Here is a 19379-nt window from a genome sequence, read left to right as displayed (position 1 = left end):
AGCATTCTCAAAGGCCAACGCAAGCTTACCCGTGACTTGGTGCTGTTAGCACAGCAGTCCAGTTACCTTCCAGTCGGCGTAGCAGTAGCATTAGCGAAGGCCAACACTAGCTTATCCACAACTCCGTGCTGCTAGCGCGGCAGTCCCGTTACCTTCCAGCCGGTGTAGTGTTAGCGAAGGCCAACGCTAGTGCAGTCAAGCTGAATATTATTTTCCCTGTGTAATTTACTTAGTTACCTTTAAAATCAACATCGACAGCTACACACAACAGAGCAACCTGGCAGCCAAAATTCTCTCAAAATCTTCCGCTTTTAATGAAGCAAACCTCGCACCCATGTTTGTTTACAAATTGTCACAGTCACTCGCTTGCGAGAAAGTTTTACATCTCCAACGTCTCTTTTCCAGTTTTTTGATGTCCGTTGATATGTTTTTCTCTTGTAAATATGCATGAAAAATATATAATGAAGTTTTGGTAGCCTTTCGGGTGTTCAGTGAGCCTTCAGTTTCAGTTTGTTTATTTAGTGCTTAATGCTAGCAGTAGCACTGGATTAGCCTCATCATCTCTCCTTCCCGGAGGACAAAGAAATGATTGTGCGCATGCACAGCAGAAAGTTTTGTCACTGGATATTCACATGAGCTCTGATGTGTGACGTTATGTTGTCTTGACAACGTGCAATATTGTAACAATATTGCATGCTCATTCTCCACTGGGGAGAGTGGCGTAATACATGGAGGATAAGCGATATGCTAACAATATTGTATGCTATCAGTCAACCCATTAGAAGGGAATAGAATTCATGTTTTTATTCCATGAAAAAAGTGGCCCGTATGTATAATAATCATGACTAAGGGGCAGTAATGGATGTACTATGCAAGTTGGTACTATGCAGTTGGCTATTAATTTCTGTCCTTCTTCCACCATGAACAATTCAGTGACTCCACTAATCTTACACACTTGATTCTAATTTTATTAAGTTTTGGAGCTGAGTCAGGTGCATCAGAGCACAGCAAATGCAAAATTATGCTGAGAATGAGGTCTATAAAAATGGGATTGGGAGTCACTTTGGTGTTGTGTAAGAAGATTACTAAGTAGACTAATGTCATGGAAGGCTAACAGTGTCTGAATTACACTGTGACACCTGGGAACGGAGGCGATGGGTTCTTTACAGTGTGCTCATATTTGGCGATTTATAAATTTTATCATACATATACACACACAAATAGAGCCTTGGTGGTTTGTGTTATAAAATTTTAACTCAAGAAAACATATTCAGCATTTTTATTGTTGGTTTGCATACCTAGAGATATGTTTTTTAATTTGGTTAATGCATCAACATTGATACCTATTATTGATATGTTCTGCATGATAATGTAATGTTATTATCTCTCGCTCAGCTATTATCTTTATAATAGCTGAATAAATGGTCCTTCCTGGTTCTCTGGTTTCCTCCCAACTCCTAAAAACATGCTGGTAGGTGGACTGGCTGTGTTAAATTGTCCTACGTGTCGTGTTTAAATCCAAATAAAAATATTGACAACACTACACTTGTGTGGGGGCGGCACGGTGGTGTAGTGGTTAGCACTGTTGCCTCACAGCAAGAAGGTTCTGGGTTTGAGCCGAGTGGCCAACAAGGGCCTTTCTGTGTGGAGTTTGCATATTCTCCCCGTGTCTGTGTGGGTTTTCTCCGGGTGCTCCAGTTTCCCCCACAGTCCAAAGGCATGCAGGTTAGGCTAATTGGTGGCTCTAAATTGACTGTAGGTGTGAATGTGAGTGTGAATGGTTGTTTGTCTCTATGTATCAGCCCTGCGATGATTTGGCGACTTGTCCAGGGTGTACCCCACCTCTCGCCCATAGTCAGCTGGGATAGGCTCCAGCTTGCCTGCGAACCTGTACAGGAGAAGCGGTTACGGATAATGGATGGATGGATACACGTGTGTGTGTGTGTCTGTTATGTCCTGTTATTCTCTGCGCACACTGTTTCCAGGACAGGCTCAGGATCCACCATGACCATGTTAAAGCAGTAAGATGGATGAATTATTTTTATTTTTTGTCTCTAAATTCCCTATAATTCAAACCATATGAAACATTACCAGGTTAATTTAGTTTTTCACATCACTAACATAGCTGCCTTCTTTTTTAACTGGATCAGATTCGATCAATTATGCCTGAAAATCAACTAGACTTTTTTTGCTTTGTTGCTAAACATCGCTTCATCACACCCACTTCAACTCATGGAGAACCTGATTATTTCCTGATATGTTGAATCAGGTGTTTTAAAGCAGGAAAAGCCCTAAAATGTGCAGTGTGTGCCCTTTCAAGTCTGGAGTCTGACATACCGGTTTCACACCACCTTATAGATGACATCAAAAGTGCTGTTACAGCAAGTGGGCTGCTGCTGACATTTCACACTTTAACATGGAGCTGAAATAAAGTGAAACAGTGTATGCAATGCCTCCATCTAGTGCTCTCTAAGAACTGAAGCCTGGACTAAAGCAAAATATGCTGAAGTACATTTAAATGTGTCCAAGTCATACTTTACATATATAAAGCACAAGCAAATACTTGTAAACAAGTCTAATCATCAAATTTCAAAAACACCCATACCCCCCCACACCCTAACCCCATCATACACTCCCCACACACACACACACACACACATCAGATGTTGAGTATCAAGCACAGTAGACTCAAAGCAGCATCATTTCAGACACACAGCGGAAGATAAGTAGAGATTTTTATGGAAGGAATAGATAAGTATAAGTGAATGGGGGGGCTTATGGGTTTTAAAAAGATACCACCATCATTCAGATCTGCTTTAATATCAACAAATCTTCGATTAAGGTATGTGAATCCTTTCATCATGGCACACTTTCAGCCTGTTCAGCGTGCTGAGTGCAGGATGTTTAGTCATTCTTCCTCCGTCACTAGCGATAGCTTTATTTGTGATCAGTGCAGATTAGTTAGCTCTCTGACGGAGAAGATTATAGCGTTAGAAGTGCGTATCCAGGCTTTAGAGAAGGTCAGTGAGAATGAGAACAGTGTAGTTTCTGTAGGGGACAGTCTGGATGCCCAAGGTGGAGTTAGTAATCCCCCAACTCCGGCATTAGAGCCCTTACAGCGGGGCGAATGGGTGACGACTCGGCAGCATAAGCGTAGAGCCAAAGCTACCGCTGAGACTCGCCCACGGGAGCACCAATCCTCTCCGCATCACATGTCGAACAGGTTTGCTCTCCTTAGTGATGCACCCACTGAGAAACCTGAAAGAGCTCTGGTTATAGGGAACTCTATCATACGGCACGTGAAATTAGCTCAGCCTTTAGGGGCACCAGCAGCTTTAGTCAGGTGTATACCGGGAGCCAGGGTGCCGGACATAGCAGGTAATCTTAGGGTCCTAGGCAAGCACAGGTTCTCAAAGATAGTTATCCATGCAGGAGCTAATGATATACGTCTTCGTCAGTCTGAGGTTACTAGGAGTAACTTTGTAGAGGTGTTTAAATTAGTGAAGGCGATGTCCGATGCTGTAGTATGCTCTGGCCCCATCCCAATGCGGTGTGGTGATGTAGCTTACAGCAGGTTATGGTCGCTGAACTGCTGGTTGTCCAGGTGGTGCTCTGAAAACAGTGTGGGCTTTATAGATAATTGGGCTAATTTTGAGGACACTGCTGGCCTGTTAGGGTGGGACAGTATCCATCACACTCGGGAAGGTGCTGCTCTCATTTCCTGCAGCATAGGTCATAGTCTTAGAACAGGCCTAGTTAATTTCTGACAATCCAGAGCCAAGGCCAGGGAGCAGACGAACAGGCTAAACCGACTGTCTGCTAGCTGCACAGAGTCCTCACTCAGGGTCCACTACATCGAGACTGTGTCTGTTCCCCAAGCTCAACAAAAAAGTAGAAATATTCAGAGTTTGTGTTCCAGTAACCTAATCAATATAAAATTAGATCATACTGATTGTACAGCTGCTGCCAGCACCTTTGATCTAAAGGTGGGGCTATTAAATATTAGATCTCTTACATCTAAAGCGCTAATGGTTAATGAACTTATTACTGATCAGGAGTTTAATGTACTTTAACTGAAACATGGATTAAGCCAAATGAATATATAGCATTAAATGAAGCGAGTCCTCCTGGATACAGTTATATACACCAGCCTCGTCTAACTGGTAGAGGAGGAGGCGTCGCGATTATTTATAATGATTATCTAGGTGTAACACGCAAACCTAGTTATAAATTTAATACATTTGAAGTTCTTCATACTCATATAATGTATGTAGCCTCAAAAAATAGGTCTACCCAGTTAATTCGGTTACTTATTATTTACAGGCCCCCGGGGCCATATTCTGAGTTTATTTCCGAATTTGCAGATTTTATCTCAGATCTGGTTATTTCCTTAGACAAAGCTTTAGTTGTCAGAGATTTTAATATTCACTTTGATAACCCAGAAGACCCTTTGAAAACAGCGTTTGTGTTCATTTTAGATTCAGTAGGGATTAATCAGAATGTCCTAGGACCGACCCATAATGGTGGTCACACCCTCGATCTAATACCAACATTCGGGTTAAACATAGAAAATATAGTCATACTTCCACAGTCTGAAGTTATCTCAGATCATTATCTCATCTCATTCAAAATATGTCTGAGTAATAATATATGCACCTCACCACGCTACTGTATTAAACGTACATTCACGTCAACTATTGCACAGAGCTTTATAAATGATCTCCCAGTTATCAACTTTGATTGGGTCACTGTCAGCCCCTGCAGAACTTGATCAGGCAACTGAATGCTTAGAGTCAACATTCCACTATACTTTAGATAATGTAGCTCCTCTTAGGAAAATGGTGAGAGACAAAAAATTAGCACCCTGGTATAAGGATGACACTCGCACTTTAAAATAGAATTGGAACGTAAATGGTGTCAAACAAAATTGGTAGTGTTCAAATTAGTGTGGAAGGAGAGCTTCCTGAAGTATAGAAAATCTCTTAGTGTTGCTAGATCAACATATCTCTCCTCCCTAATAGAAGACAACAAAAATAATCCTAGATTCCTATTTAATACTGTAACAAAATTAACCAGGAATAAGTCCACACATGCACACCTGCAGTATGTAGTAGCAACGACTTCATGAATTTTTTTAATGACAAAATTGAGAATATCCAAGAAAAATTTCAAACTACTAATTTAAGGTCAGACAATGTAAGTGACCCTGTAGTTAACAATATAACTGTATCAGATCAGCAATTAGAATGTTTTATGCCCCTTAGAAAAATTGAATTACTTTAAATAATCTCGGCATCAAAAGCCTCAACTTGTGTACTAGATCCCTTACCTACACATCTATTCAAACAGATGATAGATAGTACGGATAGATAATACCTGAAGTAATTGAATCGCTTCTAAAAATAATAAATCCTTCTCTTAGGATTGGCTATGTACCCAAATCCTTTAAACTAGCAGTTATCAAATCCCTGATTAAAAAACCTGACCTTGATCCCTGTCAGCTGTCCAATTATCGGCCAATATCAAACCTCCCTTTTATCTCCAAGATCCTTGAAAAAGCTGTGGCACAGCAGTTATGCTCATATTTACATAGGAATAACATCCATGAAATGTATCAGTCAGGATTTAGACCTCATCATAGCACAGAGACAGCTCTGGTTAAAGTAGTAAACGACCTACTGTTGGCGTCTGATCAGAGCTGTGTCTCGCTGCTTGTGTTGCTTGACCTTAGTGCAGCATTTCATACCATTGATCATTCTATTCTTCTGGATAGACTAGAAAATGTTGTGGGAGTTAAAGGAACGGCCCTCTCCTGGCTCAGGTCTTATTTAACTGATCGCTATCAGTATGTTGATGTAAATGGTGATTTTTCTAGACATACTGAAGTAAAGTTTCGTGTTCCACAAGGTTCTGTCTTGGATCCACTGCTTTTTTCTTTATATATGTTACCTCTGGGTGATATTATTCATAAACATTGTATTAGTTTCCACTGTTATGCTGATGACACACAGTTGTATGTTTCTGCAAAACCTGATGAGAGACACCAGCTTAATAGAATTGAGGAATGTGTGAAGGACATTAGACACTGGATGCTTATTAACTTCCTTTTGCTTAACTCTGACAAGACTGAAGTACTTGTACTAAGACCACATGCAGCTAGAAGTAAGTTTTCTGATTACACAGTAACTCTGGATGGCCTTTCTGTTTCTTCACGTGCAGCAGTAAAAGACCTCGGAGTGATTATTGACTCCAGTCTTTCATTCGAAACTCACATTGCTAACATTACCCGGATAGCTTTCTTTCATCTCAGAAATATTGCTAAGATAAGAAATTTAATGTGACTACATGACGCGGAAAAACTAGTTCATGCTTTTGTTACCTCCAGGTTGGATTATTGTAATGCCTTACTGTCTGGATGTTCCAATAAGTACATAAACAAGCTCCAGTTATTTCAAAATGCAGCAGCAAGAGTCCTTACTAGAACTAGAAAATATGACCACATCACCCCTGTCTTTTCCACACTGCAATGGCTCCCAATAAAATTTCGTATTGATTATAAAATACTACTATTGACCTTTAAAGGTCCCATGGCATGGTGGTTTGTTGATGTTTTAAACGGGCTCGTGGAGGTTTCTGGATGTTATATCCGCAGCCTTTCTCGAAATGAACCCTCGGTACGTAGATATAGCCTCCTGGGAGAAAGCCCCATTTCAGCGCTTTTCCCAGTGCGTCGTTTTGCTAATGAGAAGCAGGAGGCGGGGAAGGGTAGAGGGTGGGGGCGGGTCTTATCATTAATATTCATGACATGTAAACGTGTTACCTCTGATTGGCTAACAGCACTGTGACGCTACCTCCAGTGGGTCAGAACAAGTGGATGTGGGTGTCTTACTATGGCGAGAGAGAAGGAACAAACCGCGAAGGGAAAAATACTGCACGCTGACGTCATTAAGGTGCGACGCGAGGAAATAAAATAAATTCAACAAATGTTTGGGTTTTTACTGAACAAACAAACAAATAAAATGAACGAGTGACTTAAAAAAAAGAATGTGGGTGCCTTTGTTAAAACTGTTTTGATTGGCTATTATAACAGAGCATGCTGCATGCTTTTTGGTTTTGTAGCGCAGAATACCTGGCTAACTGCAGGAAGCGGTTAGCTGCACAGCTAATGTAGCCATTGCAAGGCTAATGTGGCACCGATTTTAAAACACGGCAAAACATAAGCTCCAGTCAATTTCCAGACTAAACTCAGTTTAACAGAGCATGCTGCATGCTTTTTGGTTTTGTAGCGCAGAGTACCTGGCTAACTGCAGGAAGCGGTTAGCTGCACAGCTAATGTAGCCATTGCAAGGCTAACGTGGCACCAATTTTAAAACACGGCAAAATGACTTAACAGTTATACACTTACTTGTTCGCTGTTTGTGGCTGATGTGGCAGGGATGCTTGGTACAGACCCAGGCTTCAATGACAGTTGATGTGCAAAACCTGCCCTGTACTGTCCCAAGTTGTGGAAACATTCCTCAGGAAAATGCTTCCGACAAACATACACTGTCTTAGGTAGACTCGACGGCGTATTATTGAAGTAAATAAAATTAAGCCACTGCGTCTTCAGGGGCTCTCCCGTCGGCAGTAAAAACAGACTCTTTTCTGTGTTGTCACATCCATGTACAGCGCAATTTCCATGTTTCGCTCGCTTAGGTAATGCCATGTTGTGTCCTCTATGGTCTCCTCACTACAACTGGGCGGGCAATTCATACGGTGGGTGGGAATCCAGAATGGGGGGCGTGGGGATCATCTCCCTTGCTGACGTAGTAAAGGGAAGAGTTTATCAATGCGCCGTTTTGACGCGCCATTCTCAAATGTTGGGCATAGTTTGGGTTACACATTATGAAATTTCTAACCACTGGGGTGACTTAAGGAGGTCAGAGGAACTCATTTTAACGTTAAAAAACCTCAGAAAGTGAAAATTTCATGCCATAGGACCTTTAAAGCACTGAATGGTCTCGCACCACAGTACCTGAGTGAACTTCTGGTCCTCTATGACCCGCCACGCCTACTTAGATCAAAAGGTGCAGGCTATCTGCTGGTACCTCGTATAGTGAAGGCTACATCAGTGGCAGAGCCTTTTCTTACAAAGCCCCACAGTTATGGAACAGCCTTCCAAGTAGTGTTCGGGAATCAGACACAGTCTCAGCATTTAAGTCTAGGCTGAAAACATATCTCTTTTGTCAAGCCTTGTGTTTATGAGGTAAAGGTGTAGATCTGGAGGGTCCTCAGACATAGTGTGTTTTGGTAAACTGGGATGTATGGATGCTGTCAGTCCCCACTCGCTTGCTCACTCGAGTTTGTTGACGGTGTAGTGGCTGGCTGCTTTATGTCTCGGGGCTCCCTCATGCCTGTGTTACCTTCTGGCTCTCCCCTTTTAGTTATGCTGTCATAGTTAGTTGCCGGAGTCCCTGCTTGTACTCAGTGCAATATGTATACTGTTCCTACTTATTCAGGTGACATTGGGCATACCTAACAACCTGCGTTTTCTCTCTCTCTCTCTCTCTCTCTCTCTCTCTCCCCCAGCCCCCCAAAAAAATCTGTCCCTCTGAGTTACATGTCGGTCCTGAGATCAAGATGCTGACCTCTTCTGCTCCTCGGACCTGCCTGATCCATCCTGATGCCCTGTGTCTGGTTGGAGTCTCATCACATCGCTCCTGTGGAGGACGGCCCCATGTGGACAGTTGAAAGTCACACCTGGAGGACGCTCTGGACACTTACAGTAATGCTTTTATGGCTGAGGACTACAGTTGACTTGCTAACTTTAGGACTGCGGTTGTCATGAACAGTTTTGCACTCAAGTTTCCATCAATGAAGAGTTAAAACATCAACAAAACTGACTTCATGTTAAAACTGTCTGTTGTTGCTCAAATGAGGATGGGTTCCCTTTTGAGTCTGGTTCCTCTCGAGGTTTCTTCCTCATGTTGTCGCCACAGGCTTGCTCATTGGGGATAGATTAGGGATAAAATTAACTCATGTTTTAAGTCGTTCAAATACTGTAAAGCTGCTTTGTGACAACGTTTATTGTTAAAAGCGCTATACAAATAAACTTGACTTGACCATGCAAAAACTGGATACAGAGCAAGCTTTGAGCCAGCACTTTTTCAATATTTCATGAACATTTGGCCTCATACACACAAGAGCAACTGGAGTGTGTTATTGCTCATTAACTCCTTCTGCCCCACTGAAAGGGTCACTGCTGAGCAGGGAGAGAGATACACTTGGGAGCTTGTCAGGCACGGCTTTATGGAAAGTGCTGGATGCAGTGCTGCTGTTTAAGCATTTTACAGTGTAGTTACCCAGTTTAGTGTCAGAGAGTCACACAGCATGTGCACAATGGGTTAACAAAATAAAAACAAAAAGGTTTCTAGTCAGTTAAATCTTTTTAAATACAAAATGTGTAAAACAGATGTCATTTATTTCTTCAGGGGCTTCATTGTATGAATGGAATAATCCAGTGCTTTTCCAAAACTAATCTTTCTCTACTGCATCCGTAGTGTATGTGTAATTACCACAGCCAGGAATTGACAGGAATTGATTGTTTCCTTGCACCGAGGAGAGAAAGGCAGTAATTTATTCACTTATAGTGGTAGTCTAAGGGCACTTGTTGTGGCAGGACCAAATTCAGTTCTTTTCTCAGTCAAGGGAAATGTGTTAAAATTATTGTCCGTGGTAATTTCACATGTACTGCAGAATTGGTGGATAGAAATTAGGTTAAAACAATGACAGCATTACTCCTTTAATGTCATTAATGAGTTTGCTAGTTTGATTCTTTGAATAATCCATAGTCTTAATATAAATGAAAAATGGAGAAAACTATCTTCTTCTTCCTACTTCTATGTGGGGTCGATGTGGATAAGTTGAGATGAAAAAACACAACAATGGCAGTGCTGGGGCTTGAACCCCCAACCCTCTGATCAGTAAGTCAGAGCCTTAACCCTTTAAACCACCATTGCTTGAAAAATAAAGAAAGCTATAACTGTCTAAAACCTGACCCTACTGAAACCAGGAGCAAGACTATGCTGGCATAGTCAGAACATTTCATGGACATGCCAAAAGCAGTAGAACACTGAAGAGAACGTTAGCACAAATAGTGTAAGGAACATGATTGCAGCTACCCTATTAATAGCTGTCCTACTACTTATTATAACAAATGGTGTCTGTGTATAACTGACCTGTGCGTTCACTTTGCTCTTGGCCCCCACAATGTGTCTGAGAGCCATCCGGATGATGACATGCAACCTGAGCACCACCGCCTCAATGTCCTGCCCTCCTCTCATGGCAGCTGCCAAAGTGCCCAGACCCTCCATGTAAGCCCTCCAGTGTGGCTGCACCTCAGCAGCCCCCCCAAGACAGGTGCCCATTGTTACCAAGCACATTAGCTTGCATGGGCGTGCCTCCATCAACCCTTGGCATAGTGGACAGTACCGCAGGCGGAGCAGTGCCCGGCCACATTCCCGTCCTGCCTTCAGGTGCTGTGTGGTGTTCACCACCTCGATGCCAAGGTTCAGCGCCTGAAGGAAGAGACGTGTGGCCAGCAGTGAACGTGAGAGGCGCGTCATCATTAGCTTAGGGTAAGAGCCAAATACTAACGCCTCACGCCACGTCCTGTGCATGCACTCATCTGAGATTCCTGCCGCTGCCCCATTGCCCAAGAGGCGCCGAAAGGCAAGAGGGAAGAGGCGTGAAAAGAAAGTGGTCACCATGTCGTCCACATTGGCATCAGAACCAAGGATGTAGAGAGACATATCGAGGAAGAGCTGAGTGGCAGCACCATTGGCTCCACTACCCAGGCCTGGGAACTCCTCCCTTAGCAGGGTTAGAGTTGAGTTACGGCCCAAGCGCAGCACCATGTCAAAGGCCTCTGAAAGAGACAGAGAGAGAGAGAGAGAAAGAAACATTAATATCAGTTTATTTATTTGATATGCCTACAGTGTCTTGCAAAAGTATTCATCCCCCTTAGTGTTTGTCCTGTTTTGTCGCATTACAAACTGGAATTAAAATGGAATTTTGGGAGGTTAACACCATTTGATTTACACAACATACCTAACACTTTAAAGGTGTAAATAGTTTTTTTTTATTGTGACACAAACAATAATTAAGATGAAAACCCCCCCCAGAAATCTGGAGTGTGCATAGGTATTCACCCCCTTTCGTATGAAACCTCTAAATAAGAGCTGGTCCAACCAATTCACTTCATAAGTCATATAATTAGTTGATTAAGATCCACCTGTGTGCAATCAAAGTGTCACATGATCTGTCACATGATGTCTGTATAAATCAACTTGTTCTGGAAGGACCCTGACTCTGCAACACTACTAAGCAAGCAACATGAAAACCAAGGAGCCTCCAAACAGGTGAGAAACAAAGTTGTGGTGAAGTATGGATCAGGGTTGGGTTATAAAAAATATCCAAAACTTTGAATATCCCAGGGAGCACCATTCAATCCATTATAGCAAAATGGAAAGAATACGGCACCACTACAAACCTGACAAGAGAAGGCCGCCCACCAAAACTCACAGACCAGGCAAGGAGGGCATTAATCAGAGATGCCACAAAGACAAAGATAACACCGAAGGAGCTGCAAAGATCCACAGCGGAGATGGGAGTATCTGTCCATAGTGTACTTTAAGCAGTACACTCCACAGACTGGGGCTTTATGGAAGAGTGGCCAGAAAAAAGTAATTGCTTAAGAAAACATGTTTGGAGATTGCCCAACAGCATGTGGCAGACCCCCCAAACACATGGAAGAAGATTCTCTGGTCAAATGAAACTAAAATTGATCTTTTTGTCTATCATGTGAAATGCCATGTGTGGCACAAACCCAACACCCTGAGAACACAATTCCTACAGTGAAGCTGCCACCACCATGCATCATGCTGTGGGGATATTTTTCATCTGCAGGGACAGGAAAGCTGGTCAGGACTGAAGGAAAGATGGATGGCACTAAATACAGGGCAATTCTGTATGAAAACCTGTTTGAGTCAGCCAGAGGTTTGTGACTGGGATGAAGATTCACGTTCCAGCAGGACAGTGACCCTAAACATAATGCTAAAGCTACACTGGAGTGGTTTAAAGGGAAACATTTAAATGTCTTGGAATGGCCTAATCAAAGCCCAGATCTCAATACAATTGAGAATCTGTGGTATAACTTGAAGATTACTGTACACCAATGCAACCCATCTAAGTTGAAGGAGTTGGAACAGTTTTGCCTTAAGGAATGGGCAAAAATCCCAGTGGCTAGATGTGCTAAGCTAATAGAAACATACCATACCCCAAGAGACTTTCAGCTGTAATTGCAGCAAAAGGTGGCTCTACAAAGTATTGACTTTGGGGGGTGAATATTATGCACACTCCAGATTTCTGTTTGTTCATCTTAATTACTGTTTGTGCCACAATAAAAAAAAAATTTGCACCTTTCAAGTGGTATATTGTGTAAATCAAATGGTGTGAACCCTCAAAAAAATCCATTTTAATTCCAGCTTGTAATGCGACAAAACAGAACAAACACGAAGGGGGATGAATACTTTTGCAAGACACTGTAATTAATCCTGTTTGAAATGTTTACACTCCCACTGTTATACAGAGTTAATGTGAGGATGCAACACATCAAAAGACATCTAGTAAATCTGACTAAAGTCCCTCACTCTCTACAGATGACAGACAGCAAAAAAGAATCTAAAGCTTCCCATTTCAATTGGAAACCACAGTTTTCAGAAGTGACCTTCCTGAACAACAAAGGCTGCTTTTCAGTTTTAAAGACTTAAAAAGAGAGCATTCATCCACACTGGAGGCTGTTTGAGATGCTGAGCTTCAAAGATGCTGAGAGAAGAAACCCGCACAATTTGTAAGCTAGAGCTCAGAAACAATCAGATGGATATGAAAGCTCTCAGTGGAGTCTTATCAGTGCAGAAGCATAAAAGGGCTCCTTTCCAAATCCACACCAGCAAGTGGGGAGAGGGGGTTGCACAGAGAACAGGCTGAGATTTAGGAACATGAAGACGGGGAATAAGATAGGGTTAGAGGAAGGAGGCATATTAGTGCAAGCGTGAGTCACTTATTACAAAAGTATGCACTATTTTGCATACATTATATGACTATAAACAGTATGTTTTGTCACATACATACACTCAGTTGCTACTTTATTAGATAGACATATCCATCTATAACGTAGGTTACCTAAACATGCTTGCATTCAGTCCACTAAAAATGGGCCACGACTGATCACATATTTAAGGAGTGGATCATTCTCTTAACAGCAAGCAGTGATATTGGAAAGACAGGGTATTTAGTGTTAGTGTTGGTTTATCAAGTATAGCAGTGTTGCTGGAAAACACAATGTACCCCCTACTGGGCTTCAATCACAAACAGATTTATTCATAAATCATTCATAGGAGCATTTACACAAGAAATTTCATATTCATGAAATTTCCAATACCTAGAAAATTCATATTCATGAAAATCGTACAAGTTCAGAAAAATGTTTCTCCAGAGTGTGTGTCCATTTATGAATAAGAAATTAACAAATGTAAATCTTGATTGATCAGCTTCAAATCAAATAATTGAGTTACTGCACTGTTATATATGGATTACACTTTCAATTTCAGATAACATTTGTATTTTAAATCACACAAAGAAAGCATAATTTATATATATATATATATATATATATATATATATATATATATATATATATATATATATATATATACACACACACACACACAGGTGTGAACACAGACAAGTAATTGTAGGTACAGTGGTGCTTGAAAGTTTGTGAACCCTTTAGAAGTTTCTATATTTCTGCATAAATATGACCTAAAACATTATCAGATTTTCACACAAGTCCTAAAAGTAGATTAAGAGAACCCAGTTAAACAAATGAGACAAAAATATTATACTTGGTCATTTATTTATTGAGGAAAATGATCCAATATTACATATCTGTGAATAGCAAAAGTATGTGAACCATTGCTTTCAGTATCTGGTGTGACCCCCTTGTGCAGCAATAACTGCAACTAAATGTTTCCAGTAACTGTTGATCAGTCCTGCACACCGGCTTGGAGGAATTTTAGCCCATTCCTTCGTACAGAACAGCTTCAACTCTGGGATGCTGGTGGGTTTCCTCACATGAACTGCTTGCTTCATGTCCTTCAACAACATTTTGATTTGATTAAGGTCAGGACTTTGACTTGGCCATTCCAAAACATTAACTTTATTCTTCTTTAACCATTCTTTGGTAGAACAACTTGTGTGCTTAGGGTTGTTGTCTTGCTGCATGACCCACTTTCTCTTGAGATTCAGTTCATGGACAGATGTTCTGACATTTTCCTTTTGAATTTACTGGTATAATTCAGAATTCATTGTTCCATCAATGATGGCAAGCCGTCCTGGCCCAGATGCAGCAAAGCAGGCCCAAACCATGATACTACCACCACCATGTTTCACAGATGGGATAAGGTTCTTATGCTGGAATGCAGTGTTTTCCTTTCTCCAAACATAATGCTTCTCATTTAAACCAAAAAGTTCTATTTTGGTCTTATCCATCCACAAAACATTTTTCCCATAGCCTTCTGGCTTGTCCACATGATCTTTAGCAAACTGCAGATGAGCAGCAATGTTCTTTTTGGAGAGCAGTGGCTTTCTCCTTGCAACCCTGCCATGCACACCATTGTTGTTCAGTGTTCTCCTGATGGTGGACTCATGAACATTAACATTAGCCAATGTGAGAGAGGCCTTCAGTTGCTTAGAAGTTACCCTGGTGTCCTTTGTGACCTCGCTGACTATTACACGCCTTGCTCTTGGAGTGATCTTTGTTGGTCGGCCACTCCTGGGGAGGGTAACAATGGTCTTGAATTTCCTCCATTTGTACCCAATCTGTCTGACTGTGGATTGGTGGAGTCCAAACTCTTTAGAGATGGTTTTTGTAACCTTTTCCAGCCTGATGAGCATCAACAACACTTTTTCTGAGGTCCTCAGAAATCTCCTTTGTTCGTGCCATGATACACTTCCACAAATGTGTTGTGAAGATCAGAGTTTGATAGATCCCTGTACTTTAAATAAAACAGGGTGCCCACTCACACCTGATTGTCATCCCATTGATTGAAAACACCTGACTCGAATTTCACCTTCAAATTACCTGCTAATCCTAGAGGTTCAGTTACTTTTGCCACTCACAGATATGTAATATTGGATCATTTTCCTTAGTAAATAAATGACCAAGTATAATATTTTTGTCTCATTTGTTTAACTGGGTTCTCTTTATCTACTTTTAGGACTTGTGTGAAAATCTGATGTTGTTTTAGGTCATATTTATGCAGAAATATAGAAAATTCTAAAGGGTTCACAAACTTTCAAGCACTACTATATAAATAAATAAATAAATAAATAAATATAAAAACACACATACCGTGCAATAGTCTTAGGCACATGTAAAGAAATGCTGTGGACCACAAATGGCTTTAAAAAATAATGAAAAGAAATGCTACAGCATTAAAAAATAATACTGTAAGCAATAGTAAATGAAACAAAGTCAATATTGAGTGTAAGACGACCCTTTGGTTTAAAAACAAATAGTAGTCTCAGGTCCAGTTAGTGCAGTTTTATAAGGAAATAAGCTGTAGGTTTTATTGAGCATCTTGCAAAACTAGTCACATTTCTTCTGGACACATTGACTGTCACACTTGCTTCTTAAGTTTGGAGCAAAACCCAGGAGCCTTCATTATGTTTTCTTTTTTTAATCTGAAAAGTGGTCTTATGTAATAGGCTGCTCAGATACAAATATATTTTTTTTCCTGTAACATTTAATTTTGTGCTGGAAACCGAATGTTTGGAATTCTAAAATGTTTTTGTACTGACTCGATAATGTAGAAGTCCATCCATCCATTATCCTACAGGGTCGCAGGCAAGCTGGAGCCTATCCCAGCTGACTACGGGTGAAAGGCGGGGTACACCCTGGACAAGTTGCCAGGTCATCACAGGGCTGACACATAGACACAGACAACCATTCACACTCACATTCACACCTACGGTCAATTTAGAGCCACCAGTTAACCTAACCTGCATGTCTTTGGACTGTGGGGGAAACCGGAGCACCCGGAGGAAACCCACGCGGACACAGGGAGAGCATGCAAACTCCACACAGAAAGGCCCTTGTCGGCCGCTGGGCTTGAACCCAGGACCTTCTTGCTGTGAGGTGACAGTGCTAACCACGACACCACCGTGCGGCCCTAATGTAGAAGTCATAAAATAGAAATCTATAACAAAGTTTGTATGAAAAAACATAGGGTGCCTCAGCCTTTTGCACAGTACTGTGTGTGTTTGTGTGTGTATACACACACACACACACACACACACTATATACCTAATTTAGAAAAATAAGGCCAGTCATTCAATTAAGAAAAAATGCAGCTGTGTAAAATGAGGACATGCAGATGGTGTGTAAGTTATTTACATGCGCCACGGTATCTACTTTTCATGCTGTGCAACACTTTATTTACATTCCATTACATGGTCTTTTATTTATAAGCACTTTATTAGAGGCAGCACTAAGTGACCAATAAGTGACCACGCTGGTATGTCTCAAAATGCAATGTGCTGTATTCTCCCTAGTGTGCCATCATTGGGCTTCTTCTTTTGATACATGACCCCCTGCTCTTCCAGCACAGTATCGACAGAGAGTGAATCAGCAGTTTCGCTGTGTGATGTCCTTGGTGTCCACAATCACCTGGGTATGTGTATATATATATATATATATATATATATATATATATATATATATATATATATCAGAGGTGGGTAGTAACGCGCTACATTTACTCCATTACATTTACTTGAGTAACTTTTTGGATGAATTGTACTTGTAAGAGTAGTTTTAATGCAGCATACTTTTTACTTTTATTTGAGTATATTTGTGAAGAAGAAGCGGTACTTTTACTCCGTTACATTGGGCTATATTCTGCTCATTACTCGCTACTTTATTTTTATTGATCCGTGCGATGCGTGGTCTGTTTGTTTATGTTTTGTCGAGACTTCCAGCAGAGGCTCTGTCACATGACAGCATCTCACCGATCAAATGTAGCAGCCAGAGCCATAGTGGGAGGAGCTATGGTTTAACTCCGTTTCGCCAATCAAACAGAGCCAAGCCGCCGTGCGCGCCCGCACACAAAATTCCCGCGGCAAGACCAATCCAGGTGGAAAAGAGCACGGAAGCAGAAGAAAAATGGCAGAGACAGCGGCCAGCGTTTCTCATCAAGCCGAAGAGGCACACCCCTGGCCACAGATACAAACTATGTTCACTCTCCAAACAACAAAAAATAATAGTTATGTTATGCGGTGTCACATGTGTCTCCCCAAACCAGTGGACGTTTCAGCTTATAAAAACTCAGCGTCGAATTTGAGGAAACACATTGCGGTAAGTAGGCTGTGTGCTTTTGGCTGTCTTCGTAGGCAGACGTTAGCCCTGTTGTAACATCAGAAATAACTGTAAAATACATTGTTTTGTGGAAATGTATTGACGCACTGCGGCCTCAGACGGCAAGATAACACACACACACACACACACACACACACAGACACGCACACGCACACACACACCAGAGAACCAAGAAATAAAACTACAAAAAAATCTTCCTAACAATCACTTTTTATTGATGTGAAACCAAAAAATGCTCATGAAAATAAGGTTGCTCGCCTAATGTCAGCTCCTCAATAGCGTTACAGTTGTACACGGCTCTGGTCAAAAACTGGGAATGGAAGACTGGTGAAAACTTACTAAATAACAAAACGCGTAACATATCGTTTGTGAAATCTCCATTTTTCAAGCTCCTGTATTTGTTGTGGATTAGAGGGATTTGTGAAGATTTAGGTGTTTTTTTTCTGTGAGATTTGTTTTATTATTTGTCTACAAGTGCTTGTTCACAAAAGGAAGGGCATTAGCTTGTTAGCTTGACCGCTTGCTAGCAATCCCCACCACCACCCAGCCAAGCTGGGCACTGGCAGCTAGTTAGCAACCTTTTTGCTGGTTACTTCCACTTGCTAACTCCTCTGTGAGATGGAGCCAGTAAACAACTTTTTGGGAGATGAAAGGATTAACATCGTTGATCGCATCTTACAGGATTATTTCCAGTCTTTTTTGTACGAGGAGATATTACGTGGGATGTTCAGCTGCTGTTAAAGCTGAACAGTCACTTCATGGAGTGAACATGCACGCGCACACACACACACACACACACACACACACACACACACACACACACACACACACACACACACACACACAGTGTTATGGTTTATGTGCAAACTGCCTTTTTCTTCTTTTTCTTTGTAAACTCTACCCATTGTTTTGTTATTATGTTACTTTGTAAAGATTTAATTAATTAATATTTAATTTATTATTGTTTTCACCTGTTCACGGCTAAAAGGTCACAGCTTCACAGTGCAAAATTGAGAGTCAGCTGCTGTTAAAGCTGAACAGTCACTTCATGGAGTGAACGTGCACACACACACACACACACACACACACACACACACACACACACACACACACACACACACACAGTGTTATGGTTTATGTGCAGACTGCCTTGAGCTTCTTGTTGTTATTGTTAATACACAGAACTACACACACACACACAGTTTGTGTGAAATATATATGAAATCTCTGCCTGTTATGACATCCTGATCAATAAACAAAAGTTACTCAGCAGTTACTCAGTACTTGAGTAGTTTTTTCACTTAGTACTTTTTACTCTTACTCAAGTAATTAATTGGACGACTACTTTTTACTTTTACTTGAGTAATATTATTCTAAAGTAACAATACTCTTACTTGAGTACAATTTTTGGCTATTCTACCCACCTCTGATATATATACACAACCCCGATTCCAAAAAAGTTAGGACAAAGTACAAACTGTAAATAAAAACGGAATGCAATGATGTGGAAGTTTCAAAATTCCATATTTTATTCAGAATAGAACATAGACGATATATCAAATGTTTAAACTGAGAAAATGTATCATTTAAAGAGAAAAATTAGGTGATTTTAAATTTCATGACAACAACACATCTCAAAAAAGTTGGGACAAGGCCATGTTTACCACTGTGAGACATCCCCTTTTCTCTTTACAACAGTCTGTAAACGTCTGGGGACTGAGGAGACAAGTTGCTCAAGTTTAGGGATAGGAATGTTAACCCATTCTTGTCTAATGTAGGATTCTAGTTGCTCAACTATCTTAGGTCTTTTTTGTCGTATGTTCCGTTTTATGATGCGCCAAATGTTTTCTATGGGTGAAAGATCTGGACTGCAGGTTGGCCAGTTCAGTACCCGGACCCTTCT

General features: G+C 41.1%; 1 protein-coding gene across 1 annotated transcript in view; it reads right to left on the bottom strand.

Annotated features, from left to right (window-relative positions):
* The window catches only part of gpc3 (glypican 3), a 277143-nt gene that overhangs the window by 136055 nt on the left and 121709 nt on the right, over nt 1–19379 (bottom strand). The window contains 1 exon segment of the mRNA XM_060927818.1: nt 10218–10906. Within this exon segment, the coding sequence (XP_060783801.1) occupies nt 10218–10906 (689 nt within the window).

This window comes from Neoarius graeffei, chromosome 8, assembly GCF_027579695.1.
Source record: "Neoarius graeffei isolate fNeoGra1 chromosome 8, fNeoGra1.pri, whole genome shotgun sequence".
Classification (NCBI taxonomy): Eukaryota; Metazoa; Chordata; class Actinopteri; order Siluriformes; family Ariidae; genus Neoarius; species Neoarius graeffei.
The sequence above is the reverse complement of the archived record's forward strand: the minus strand, read 5'-3'. Positions and strand labels throughout refer to the sequence as shown.